Here is a 13,486-nt window from a genome sequence, read left to right on the forward strand (position 1 = left end):
CACACAGAGAGAGAGAGCTGCTCCTGGATGTCTTTAGCGTCTGCTGGATTCACAGTGAGGAGGTCTGCTGGAGGAGAGAGTGTGTGTGTGTGTGAGTGTGTGAGAGTGTGTGTGTGATGTGTGTTTCTCTATGGTAGTCTGTGTGATGAATAGCGTTTGGCTGGCACCCAGGCCAGACAGCCGTATGCCAGACAATTGTTAACATAAAGCCCACCTGAGACCCCGGCCTCGTAAATTAGAGTCATTTAGCCGAGCCAAGCCACCTTTCAAACAGAAGCTGACAGATACAGCACAAGGCTTCCAGGCTTTCTTCTTCTGTGGTTTTTTCTCTGTGTCCTCTTTCTTAACCTCTTTTTAGGAAGTTCCTACTTAATTTATGTTTTGATTTAGGTGTCTGCCGGACATTTATGTAACATATTTCTCTACTTTGTTTTTATTTATTTTCCCTCTCTCTCTCTACTAACACACACACACACACACACACACACACACACACACACACACACACACACACACACACACACACACACACACACACACACACACACACACACACACACACACACACACACACACACACACACACACACTTTCACAGTCTTGGCCTGAGCCCCCGCAGTAGTATCTGTGCTGGATGGAAATGTTGACAATGTGATGATGATTCCATATTCCCTCAACAAACTTTACTACTCTTTCTTTTTCCAAAATGATGTCCAAGAAGCTGGAGAAGTTTGTTGACACTTCTCAGTCGAAATGATTGATGACGCTGCCTCTTTAGTTTGACGTCATGATACATTAATGTCAACAGTACCATGCAGGTAATGTTTAAGTGCAATGAAAACGATGTGTGTGTGTGTGTGTATGTGTGGCCCAGTATTACTATACTTGTGGGGACCTAAATCTGTTTACACAGTCACGTGTGGGGACTCGCCTCCCTTATGGGGACATAATGGAGGTCCCCATAAGGGGAATCATTAATTTTAGGGTGAAGACTTGGTTAGGGTTAGGGTTAGGGGTTAGGGGTTAGGGGTTAGGGTTTAAGGGGTTAGGGTTAGGGTTTAGGCATGTGTTGGTTATGGTTAAGGTTAGGATAAGTCTCCAGGAAATGCATGTAAGTCAATGTAATGTGATGTATACATGGTATGTGTGTGTGTGTGTGTGTGTGTGTGTGTGTGTGTGTGTGTGTGTGTGTGTGTGTGTGTGTGTGTGTGTGTGTGTGTGTGTGTGTGCGTGCGTGTGTGTGTGTGTGTGTGTGTGTGTGAGAGAGAGTCTGTAAACGTGTACAGGTTCTATACAGGTGCTTCATTATCAATTGTTTTGCATATTGATTCCTGATTTATTACAAGCTAAATCAAAATGCATGTTGTTTTTTTCAGTCAGTTACTGTAAAGAAATACTTGCTTATAAATTGGATGTTTTTGACCTATTTGTTGCTTTCTCTGATGGCTCCTAAAGTATTGAAACTCTGAAGGAAGTGGCTAATATTCTTTGAAGCAACCTGACGTTATATGATTGTGCCTGACACCATTTTTCTTTTTAAAGTATACACAAATATATCGTTTTGTAAATCTGGAAACATGATTTAAAATCCAGTTGACTTTCCAGAAAATATAAATGAATTCAAAATCCAAATATATCTTCATTCGCTTACGCATCAAATTACAATAATGTGTTGAATCCATCAATGGTAACGTTGTTGTCAGATATATCCTGGTCAGTTCGTAATAAATATTAAACTACACTTCAGATCATCCGTCTGACTCCTTGCTAACACTGTTAGCTCGTCCATTTCATTAATCTCACGTCGCCCATGATGAGAGACACAATTTATACCTAATTTCTCCATAAATCTGGACCCAGCTGTCCTCCTTTGCTTCAGTGTATTCCTCTTTGTCCATCTCCAGATTTTAGTGGGGATAGCCGTTGTCCCAACTAACATGCTAGCCGGCTTTAGCGTGATTAGCTAACTATCAGTGGAGCATGACTCAATCAATCAATCACAAAAAGTTGCTCATTACCAAAACATGATTGCATAACTTAAGAGTTCTAACTAAAATACTTCATAAACTATTCTCATTGTTTAACCAAAGTCTCTAAATCGCCCCAACTTTAACATTAAAACATTAAAACATTAACCAAGAGGATATTAGAAAAATGTTTTGTTCATTAAAACATTATCAGTGAAGTAGATGCATATGAATTATATATTATTGTTGGCAGCAGGGGCGGACTGGGACTAAAAATCAGCCCCGGAAACTCGACCAGCCGACCGGCCCAACTCGGTACCACTAGTCAATTGTCAACGGGGTGGGGGGGGGTGCCTGTGAATTGTCCGACCGGCCCACTTCGGTACCGGTATTCCCAATGGCCTGTCCGCCCCTAACTAGCTGGGTGGGTGTCCAAATGTACAGAAATGCCGCTTCTATTTTTACACAGGAAACGTATTCTGGGGCCATTTGTAGGAAACCAGATGTCATTTTGTGTTGTTAACCAAAACACACAAACCCATTAATAAAACAATTTGGATGCAGATCAAATTGTAAACGCAGATGTATCTCAAACCTGAGTCAGGGATATTTAGCTGTTTTGTTGCACTTTAGTCAGATGTTCTTACAGTTTATTAGTTAAAGTCCGTCTGTGAGTGATTTAACAGTTTGACCCGACAGATGGAAGGAATGAGAGCCAGAAGACAGAGACACACAGTGTCTGCTGATGAAGAACACACAATATCTGTCTGAAGTGATTTATTATTGAGTTGAATATGAACTCTCTTCTTCAGGACAATGGGCTGAGATGACCTGTGTGGGGTCACGTCGACTGTTTTCAGGAAACAGGATGTGATATGTTGGAGGGGTTTCCATGTATGTGATTTAAGATTCTTACATTTGTGAAACTGAAAATAAGGTCTTGTAGAGAGTCTTAGTACAGGAACAAAAAGAGACACTTAAGAGCACTTTCTATGGAGTGGTTGAGTGTCAGTGATGTTGTAAAAGTAAAAAAGATCAGTCTGAATTGATTCAAGTTTTTAGTAACAAAAAAGGTGCATATCATTAGGATTGGCACAGTATTTTCTGAGCGTATACTTTATGTGCTTAGTATAGGATACAAACAATACCTTCACATTATGGTTTACTGCTGCCCTCTCATGGCCATTGGGTGGTAATGTGATTGGTAATCCCTAAATATATATACCATTGTTAGCCTTTAACACTGCATACAGTTACAGAAGGTGTTTACAATACATGTTTGAAAAGCCTTGCAACGTCTCAGTATTGTGAAAATGTGTCAAATTACAAAGTTGTTTTTGGAAGAAGGAGATGGATTTGATCGGTCATGTTTTGGGAGGAAAGGAAACATATTGCATTTGGTTTCACAGGTCAATTAATCGTAAATCACAATACATACAATTAATAGTATAGCTTCAGTACAAAAAACAATAATAGTAAATGGATTACACCACGTTTTTCCATCGTCATTCCTCGCATGAAGGACATTTTGAAAATGTTCTATAGGGTCTTCTCAAAAGCAGTTTCATTAAAGGGGACCTATCATGCAAAATGCACTTTTGTACGTCTTGTATACATGAATATGTGTCCCCGGTGTTCCAGGGAACTCACCAAGTGTCAGAAAACACAACCCTCTCTATTTTCCTCCATACCCAAATCTCTAAAAAAGGGGCTGCAACGGATCTGATAAAAACTGATCCAGATTTGAACACTGTCCTGACGTCAGGACGGTGGCACTACGGCTATTGGGCCAACTCCACCAATCAGGAGGAGACAGCCACGGCCATTGCCGTTCGAAAGTGCTGGAGACGCTGTAGTACATATGCCAGGCCTGTAGGTGGTGCTGTTCTCACTGAATCAGCCCTTGCAAAAACAGGGGTAAAAAAGTGCAAATTGAGCGAAATGAGGCATGGCTAAAATGCATGATCTGTTTGGTATTTTGGAAAAAAAAAAGTATAAATATGCCTTATATAGGTATGGTCCTACACTATATTATTCAAATATAGCATGATAGGTCCGCTTTAAGTCTTTGAAAAGACAAATTCATCGTAAAATAAGAATGCTATGGGTTGTCTCGAGCGACTACGGATAAGACATATTGCTTTGAATCTACTTACTACGAAAGTAACTTGTACATTTTATATATTTTTTGCTTGCCCTTTAATCTAATAGTGTTTTCTTTTCTTTTTTGTCCATCTTCTCTTTTTGCTGTAACCATTTAAATGTCCCAAATAAAGGTATTCTGATTCTGATTCTAATTGTTGCTTTATGACAGAACACATTTTTTATAATAGTCTGATAGCTTTTGGGAAATTGGGTACCTATTCTTCAGTTGTCAGGAGAACAATGAGGTACTAAAATCATACCTGATAAAAGAATTAATATAAAAGAATAAGGACCGCACCACTTTTTTCCTTGTGAATTACCTATACCTTTAAAATTCTTTATAATGTAATAGAGGGGAAATCACCTGTTTTATTCATTATTATTTTGTTGTTACCTTTATTTAACCAGGATAGGTCTTACTGAGTTAAAAAATCTCCTTTTCAAGAGAGTCCCAAGAATGGTAACGGCACAGTTACAGACAATTTTAAAACACACAATCACAACACAGTCATACACCAATTTAGCCAAAGCATTTACAGACACAGTGTTCTGCTTCAAGGTCATTTAGAGTCACTTTGAGTTTGTTTAATGAGACCAGCACCTGTTCTGGTCTGCAAAAAAAGTGTTGCTTTTTTGGAGGTCAAAAGCCAGAATCTGTGGTTTGGAACGAGTTGTGCATCCCAATAATCTTCTCATCCAGCAGGGGGCGCCACAGCACAGCAGAAAGATCACTTTAGGTTCTCTATAGATGAGCAGCTATGACTTTAACATGTGCACACTCCCTACTGTGTGGACACCATGCCTGAGGTTTCTCTAATATGCTTCAAACCCAAAATACAGCAGTGTGAATGTTCCAAGGAAAATGTCTGCCATATACATTTCATTATAATTGCATATTCACATTAAATAGTTCCATTGGACCACATGTTATCCCTTCATAGCTGAAATGTCTACCTCTGAAGCCTGAACACACACAGGAGGCTGAATGCTTGTATTATACATAAACGGATTTTTGCACGTCCTTCACTGGATGTGATGTTGTGTCGTCTTTGTGTGAATCAGCTGTCAATATGTCTTTGGACCAGAGGCTCTATTCGCTTTATTCATTCCTTTAAATTCACTAAATAAACTTGACTAAACCTTCAGTTGAATCAACCCTGACCGACGTCATGTAAAAACAATGTTAACAAGTTCACAGCGCCTCAAACACCTATGAAAATATGTGTCCTTCTTTCTCTTTGACTCTTTTATAAGTTCATAAAGGAGATGGAAATAAGCAGATAGCAGTTTCCATAGCGAACACCACGGTTTCCACTGCCTCGCTGCAATATAATTTAATAGCCCTTGTGGTAATTGAGCCAGTCTGTTAGGGTGTTATGTGTTAATGTGTCTTAATTACAGAGTTGACTCTTAGGGCCTTCTTTGTATGGCAAAGGTGGGGGCGTGATATAAAAATTAAAAAAACTCTGCAGGAATCAAAGGACACATTTTATTAAAATCTTATCATTCATTTCATTATTCAGAGCAGATTGAATTTGTATTCTGCTCCCCGTTAGCGTGAAAAACTAATGAATTTGGAGTGAATGCGATTTTCTTTTCTTCTCACATACAAGCTCAATCTAGTTTGTAATATCTTCCAGACAGGCTAAAGTGTGGAATAGATTTATGCCCACAAAAGGCAGATAAAATCCTTATCTGTGATTAAAATGCACTCTTCTCTCATCGTTAATATGCTTATTAGATCCCCCCCTCCCTTTTATTTGATGGAGAGATTATTACCGTTTGTGTAATGGTGGCATTGTGGCTCGTTCCAGTGAAGCTCGTATCTGCACTCGCCTCTCAAAGACTCCAGCCGGCATGAAGTTTAAACTTGGCCGGCGGTTTATGATGCTTAAAACTTTTATCGCTGCTTTATGTGTCACAGAGATCAGAAAAGGGGAGTCGGGGCTTTGAAGGAACGAACGGAGAAAATACATACATTTGTGACCTTTAAAAGAAACACTTAATTGACCTATAAAGAAGATTTCTCCCCGCAAACTTCTGACAATCATTCTGACCGGGCCTCTCAGCTCTGACCTTCTCAACCTTTCTCCGTGAAGTTTTTCAATGTTAGTCGAAGACCAGTTGGCCTTGAGGTTATGAGTTGAGACTGCACTGTGACCTAAAGGTTGCACATTAAATCCTAATAAACAGCTGCTGCTACTCAATTCAATTTATTTAAAAAAAAATGGTCGTAGCATTTGACATCCCAGGCATGTTTCTGAGGGGGTATTTTGAATTCTTGAGTTTTGGTGTACTGCATGTTGCCACTTTTTGTCAGTTATTAAAGCAACAACCCTCAAGGTTTTTCTGTTTCAACAGAGTGTTGAAGGAGCCGCAAAGCATTAGCTGTCATGGCTGAGTGTGATTGGCAGAGAACCTTTTCAATCAGGCAGAGAGGTTAAAAAACACAACAACTATATTTGGACCCACAATGCCCCACATGTTGATTTTCCCACTCTTGATGGTCATATTTGTCCTGTTTTGATTTTTACTCTTCCTTAAATGTTTCCCGTATCTAGGACAAATAATCATTTTGATTGGTTTTATGTTTGATGTTCACACTCATAGTTTGGGTTACCTTTTATCCTAATCAGAGGTCCACTCAACCAGCCTCATTGAAAAGATCTGTGTAGGTTTGCATGGCATTTCATATCATAAGTAGGAGCAGAGCAATGCACATTACATTAACCTCCAAGAAAGAAGAAGTGAAATTGGTAACTTCTGACTTTGAAAAGATTGACTTTGAAAGAAACTACAGTGTAGCGGTAATTCATGTGAAAACAGAAAATGTTAAGAGAAACGTAAATTCAGTTAACCAGGTACTGTTTGCTTTTTTAAATATATTTTAGCAAGCAGCTAGCTAAACACACTTGAATGAATGTTTAAAGACATAACTATACTTTTTACAGGTAGCACTTGTGAAAAATACTACATAAATGAGCAGACAATAAAGTACGGTTTCAAATACATACCACAGCCAATAATCACATACATTACATCACACACTTTCATTAACTATTACCTAGAATGTTATTTGCAGCAAATCAGAGCTAGTATAGTGGCTAACCCTAACCCTAACCCTAGCTTGGAAAACCTCAGAATCTCAGTAAACACACACATAACATATCAACAACCAACCAACCAACCAACCAACAGAGTAACATCAGAACCATCAACAAGAACCTGCTCAAGAACTTCCCAGTTCTTACGACACTCCCACAACACACATCTGGTACTACAGACAATCATACTTGGACTACAGATACAGCACAACACACATTTAGACACTGGTGCATTCAACTACATAAACAATCGTACAAACGCCCGACTTAATACACACAAACACACCCATCCACAGGTCTTTAGGTCATTGTAAACATCTCACAACCCAACCTTAACCCTAACCCTAGCTTGGAAAACCTCAGAATCTCAGTAAACACACACAAAACATATCAACAACCAACCAACCAACAGAGTAACATCAGAACCATCAACAAGAACCTGCTCAAGAACTTCCCAGTTCTTACGACATTCCCACAACACACATCTGTACTACTTCTGGGTCCTCTTTGACCTCTTCTTGTTCAGGACCTCCTCTTCCTCAGGAGTCTTAACAATGGAAAGAAAGCCCATTAGCAGGATATTAACAGAATTGTGGTACATTTCTGAAAGATGATTCTTACATGCATAAAAATGTACTACTCATTAGAGGTGCATCTGAAGCGCTTATGAGTCCTACAGGAACTGTTAAATAAGCATTAAAATAAATAATCTAAACAGAAAGGTTTCTGTCTGTTTAGGACTTTAGGAGTAAGGGGGTGCAGGTAACAGGTCTTTCTCAGAGTCACATTATCATCACTTTCATTCAGTAGCAGAACTGGACAAAGTTATCTTCATTGAAAGACGTGCAACACCCGAGAGTATCACGATCTGGAATTACTAGAGGAGAAGGTATCTTTGTGTGGCTTTAACAAAATAGATGCATTCTCAGGCCCAAGTTACACAAATGAGGTAAAAACTGAAGTCAGTGCCCGAGTTATGAGTCCCTACACAGATCAAGGTGTATGGGAAATGTGTTTTCTTCCACTTACGAGCTTGGCTCCCTTCTTGCGTCCCAGAGGAGTGGCGAAGTGGGCCTCGTACCACTGCCTGTAGGGAAGAGAGTCCACGAGCACGATGCAGTTCTTCACCAGGGTCTTGGTCCTGACCAGCTCGTTGTTGGAGGCATTGTAGACCACATCAATGATCCTGGTCTTACGTGTGCAGCCTGTGTACACAACATAAAGAGCAATTAGTAAAAGCAAATGACTGCTCCCTTTGGACCTGTTGTTGGACAACAATGACTAAATAAAACGTTGAAATGCTAGGCAGAGGAAACAGATCTTTCTCAGATGTCTTTGATATCAGCACTTGCATTCAGTAGCAGAACTGGACAAAGTTATCATCATTGTAAGATGCCTTTTGTGAAATAAATCAAACTTACACTCAGAGCCCCATGAGAAGTTACCGACATCCAGCCTCAGAGCACGGTACTTCTTGTTCCCACCACGCACCCTCACTGTGTGGATGCGACGGGGTCCAATCTAAGAAAAACAATAAAAAGACAAATGTACGTTTTACGGTTTCCTAGGATTCAGGTTATCCATGAGTTAAGATTGTATTCTGATGTGTTGAAGCGTGTCAGAGTAACTATGACATGTCCTGGCATTGGTAAGTCAAGAACTTTGATCCAAAACGGCTCAAAAATGACAAACCTAAGGTCTCTTTTTCATCACCCACACTTCAACACTGGCATGAAAGCAGGTGATCACGGTTTTACTCACTTTTGTGTTTGCAGGAGGGCGTCCAAGCTCATACTTCCTTTTCTTGTGGTAGGGCTTGCGTTTACCACCGGTCTTGCGGCGTTTATGCCAGTTATCAGATACCTTAATAAAAAGAAACATGGATAAAGAAGCAGGGGTTAGATCACCACAACTCACAGGACAATTTCCACAGAATGATTTGCTATGCTTGAGCGTCAGTTCTCCAAATGAACAAGTAAATAACATATCCACCATCACATGACTGCTTTAATGAAAGAAAGCATAGATAAAGCTCCACATTTGATGAGTGCATAAGTGTACTGATGTATATTTTAACAATGCAACGGCTGAGTTGTGACAGCAGCTGTTGCTACTAGCAACAAAACGTCCATCTGAAACCAAATGTTGGTGGCAGAATTGAGGCTATTATTGTAATACTAACTACCCAGTTATTCTTCTGCTTAGTGCAATCCATAAACATCAAAACCTCGGTTTCTGTGTGGCGACCAACACCACAAGAGCAGAAATACAAGCAGTGAAACAATGGGAGACTAATGAACATGTCACAGAAAAAAAATATTTAGATGCAGAACAATAACATTAAAACAATAAAATAGATAGAGGACAATAAAGACATTTTCAAAGAGAAACAATAAACGTAAAGACCTCCATGAACCGGAGAGAGCAGACATTTAATGGAGTGAAAAAGCTGCAGTTATGCTTTATTTTACTGCTCCTAAGTATCCGACTCCTGTCATCCCATTGTTGTATTTCATACCTTTTCCACATGCTACGACATGGTTACAATCAAAACACATTTCTGGGATTCTTCATACAAATTAAATCATACATGCCACAAAGCAGGACGTTTCTGTTCTCATTTGACATGAGTATTTTCCATCTCTGGAGTCATTTACTGATTTGCTGACTTCCCATTTAGCAACCTTTGGGATTATATTTCTCAAGTACAATTTGGTATATTAATAAAGTATCCAGCTGCTAATGTGTAGCATACAGTAATAACAGGGCCTGTGGGATCTGTATATAATAAAATAAGTGCACATATGAATTCCTACATCTCTGGTAATAAAACCGGAACTTTTATGGTGTATTCTCTTCTTTTTTGACCGCCTGTGGTGAGCAGCACATATTGGAGAAATATGACAATCTATTCTGACTGCCCCCCTCCCAACATGCATTGCACACACTGCAGTCCTGTCAGTCAGCGCATTAAACTCACAGACCCTCTCACTGCTGCTGGTCCTCTCTTTCCTCCCTTCACTTCATGCTGCTTTTCATTTCAGCGCTCACAGCAGGTGCCAAGGAACAGACTCCCTGACTTAATGCGGGGCTCATTTCCCAGGCCAAGACTTTATTGATTGATATAGAGTACAATTACATAACCCACAATGCATATCCCCCCGCCAGTTATTAGTATAATTTCCTTTATTACGCCCTCCATGAACTCTGAGGGAGACTGTCTCTTTCTTCTGACTGCGAAGCATTTAAGCCCTGACCCTCGATTTCAAGGTGCCCCAGCTGCCCGAGTCGTTTAACTGTGACAATTACATGACTTGAAATGACAGCATGATTCTGTCTGTTTCTTGTTTCAGGTCCTGAGGTAAAATAGGCTCCGTAATGAGAAGTAATAATATCAGATCAATAGCTCTGTACCTAATGTTCTCCCACAGTGAAGGGAAAGATATCCAAGCGTCTGAATTATTAGATCACTCAGGTTCTTTCATTAGGATTTATTGAAAAAGCGTTCTTCCAATAAGACCTAGATCTACACTGGAGGTTAACAGAGAAAATATATTCTCATCTATTAGCCTCAATCATTTGGGACTGATTTGAGGTCTAGAGAAGACCATAATGTATCATGAATTGAAGGTTAAACGTTTTGGAAAATACTAAGCATATCTCTTTACTGTGTTTGGACAAGGTTGGTTGGTGTCAAGCCAACAGCTTAGCCTTATATGCCAAAACAAAAGCCTTACAGAGCTGACTGAACAGAAGCTGTAGCTGGATAATAAAGTCTTATATACAGTAGTGGATATGTCAGATAATATCTTGCTCATTGTGTGAGAGAATAAAAGGTTGGCTGTTTACAGACTTCGATGTGCAATTTTGCAAACCTTAAGCAATCCTTAATGTGGTTCAATAGTTAACTTCAGTCAACAGAGTCCAAACTAAACATTGAGAAGCAGCGTTCAGTTATTATGCTCAAAATATCTGGAAGAAATCCCCCAAATGACTGCAACTCTTACCTCTTTTAAATCAAGAGTGATTACTTTTCTTTTTACCGCTGCCTTTTGTTGAATCAAATAACTCTATTCAAATCACTTTTCTTACTATTCTAACTTTTCTGATCCTGCACTGTAACCTTTTTATTCTTGAAATGTATACTTGTCTTATTGCATTTTTAACTTATTTTGTTGGTATTTCCTATGGTTATGGTTAGGGTGAGGGTTAATGTAATGCTATCCCTCATTTTAGCGGAGTAGATATACTTTAGAAATTGGCAAGTCACCCACATTACAATACAACTAAATATATTTTTTGCATAACTGTAGCGGTCACTAGCCATGCAGATATGTTGGGTTTATATCACCATATGATATCTGCACTATATCTTAATGCTTCTATTGCATTGTCTTGTGTTGAAAGGTGCCATGTAAATAAACGTGCCTTTCCCCCTTTATATTCAAAGGGAAATCATTCAGAAAGTTATACATTTTAGTCTCAATTAATAATGAATAATGGGTAGTGAGGTTCTTTAAAGTTACTTCATCTTGCCATCGGCTTTTAGTTTTCTCCTCCAGCTCAAAATCAAATGGTCTCACTTATTTTCACACACTTTTGAAACTGTTTCAGTTTCACATTTTCTCTGTCAAATCCACAGCCAGATGTCTTTTCTCTCTGCACTTGCAGTGAGAATGATGAGAGGACTAAGACTCGATAGTAGATCATGAGATTAACTGTGGCCGTCAGCTCCTCCGCTGTGAGTCGCAGCTCTTACTGCCGCTGAGTGTAAAACATAGTTCAAACTTCACTGCATGCTTTTCTGTCCGTAAGTAACCATCACTATGTAAACACCGCTTGTCATCAGGATGGATGGGTTTGGGCTCGGTGCCGCTGGCCTGTGAGGTCTGTGTTATTATGGTGAATGGATGGGAACACACACACACACACACACACACACACACACACACACACACACACACACACACACACACACACAAACACACACACACCCTTATGACTCATACAGATTCCCTGTTTAGTTCCTTCCAGTTGTCCAGGGAGTGTTCAGACGGACAAGCCCGAACGCACATGGAGAAACACGTGGGTTTGAGGTCGGGTTTATCCCAGGATTGCAACAGGAGGCATAATATTAGATATGTTAATGTCAGCATAGCAAGTAAGAACACATGCAAAATTGCTGCGAAAGAACACTTTTGAAGGGTTGTTAACTTTAGAACAAAATGTAATACATCTTTATGAGCAGATTAATGAACTGACACATTTAGTTTAGTACAATGTTATACCTTGGAGACAGAACGTGTGGTCACTTGTTCACCAGTCAATTAGGTGTTCAAAAAACCACACCCGAACCCAAAACGTTACCACACAAGCCTACTAACAGTGTCATCTTCAGAACATTTAACCAACATGTTTCAGCACAGGGCCTTCATCAAAGTACAAGACACATACAACAAGTCAGTCTTTCAAGGATGCTGCCTTTTCAGCACAGAATTGCAACATTATAGTATACACGCGATGTAAAAGAAACACAAAAATAGAGTTATACAAATGGAGCCACAAAATGCAAGCTACGTCTACGACTTTTAATCCAGAAAGCAAATTCTTTAAAAAAAAATAATAGTGTCAACGCTTTCAGTTCTGGATTCGCTTCATCAATGCCAATAAAAGAGCATTTCATGTTTATACTAACAAATGTCCACTCCTTATAAATGAAGCACCAGTCTGCTATGGTCCTATCTCTTTGTGAATGATTGGTTTAATTCTTGCATGAAAAGCTAATTGCATATTCAAGTTGCATTATGGGAAGTGTGTGTTCTAGTGTATTAGGACGTTGATTGACATATAGTGACCAAAAGATGGGATACAGTATATCTCAGCCTCAACCAATATTGACTATGATTATTCTTTCTATTTTTTTTAGAAGTCCTTAAGCGTTATGCAAGTGCTAGACTCCTTTACAGGTCTACCCATTTAAAGGGGACCTATCATGCAAAATGCACTTTTGTACGTCTTTTCTACATGAATATGTGTCCCCGGTGTTCCAGGGAACTCACCAAGTGTCAGAAAACACAACCCTCTCTATTTTCCTCCATACCCAAATCTCTAAAAAAGGGGCTGCAACGGATCTGATAAAAACTGATCCAGATTTGAACACTGTCCTGACGTCAGGACGGTGGCGCTACGGCTATTGGGCCAACTCCACCAATCAGGAGGAGACAGCCACGGACATTGCCGTTCGAAAGCGCTGGAGACGCTGTAGTACAT

The 13,486-nt window shown here is 39.6% G+C and overlaps 1 protein-coding gene and 3 non-coding genes across 4 annotated transcripts in view; all 4 read right to left on the minus strand.

Annotated features, from left to right (window-relative positions):
* Nucleotides 1-7,697: 7,697 nt before the first annotated feature.
* LOC117483770 (40S ribosomal protein S8-like) overlaps nt 7,698-13,486 on the minus strand; it is a 146,211-nt gene continuing 140,422 nt past the window's right edge. The window contains exons 3-6 of the mRNA XM_034132118.1: nt 8,978-9,079; nt 8,638-8,737; nt 8,246-8,421; nt 7,698-7,763 (exon numbers count right to left, since the gene is read on the minus strand). Coding sequence (XP_033988009.1) covers nt 7,707-7,763; nt 8,246-8,421; nt 8,638-8,737; nt 8,978-9,079 — 435 coding nt within the window. The 3' untranslated portion in view covers nt 7,698-7,706. The remainder of the gene's footprint in view (nt 7,764-8,245; nt 8,422-8,637; nt 8,738-8,977; nt 9,080-13,486) is intronic.
* LOC117483797 lies at nt 7,989-8,056 on the minus strand. Its single transcript, XR_004556025.1, has one exon. It is a non-coding gene; the product is annotated as a small nucleolar RNA SNORD38 (small nucleolar RNA).
* On the minus strand, nt 8,536-8,609 carry LOC117483798. Its single transcript, XR_004556026.1, has one exon. It is a non-coding gene; the product is annotated as a small nucleolar RNA SNORD38 (small nucleolar RNA).
* Nucleotides 8,829-8,936, minus strand: LOC117483799. Its single transcript, XR_004556027.1, has one exon. It is a non-coding gene; the product is annotated as a small nucleolar RNA SNORD46 (small nucleolar RNA).

Source organism: Trematomus bernacchii, unplaced genomic scaffold, assembly GCF_902827165.1.
Source record: "Trematomus bernacchii unplaced genomic scaffold, fTreBer1.1, whole genome shotgun sequence".
In the NCBI taxonomy this organism is placed as follows: Eukaryota; Metazoa; Chordata; class Actinopteri; order Perciformes; family Nototheniidae; genus Trematomus; species Trematomus bernacchii.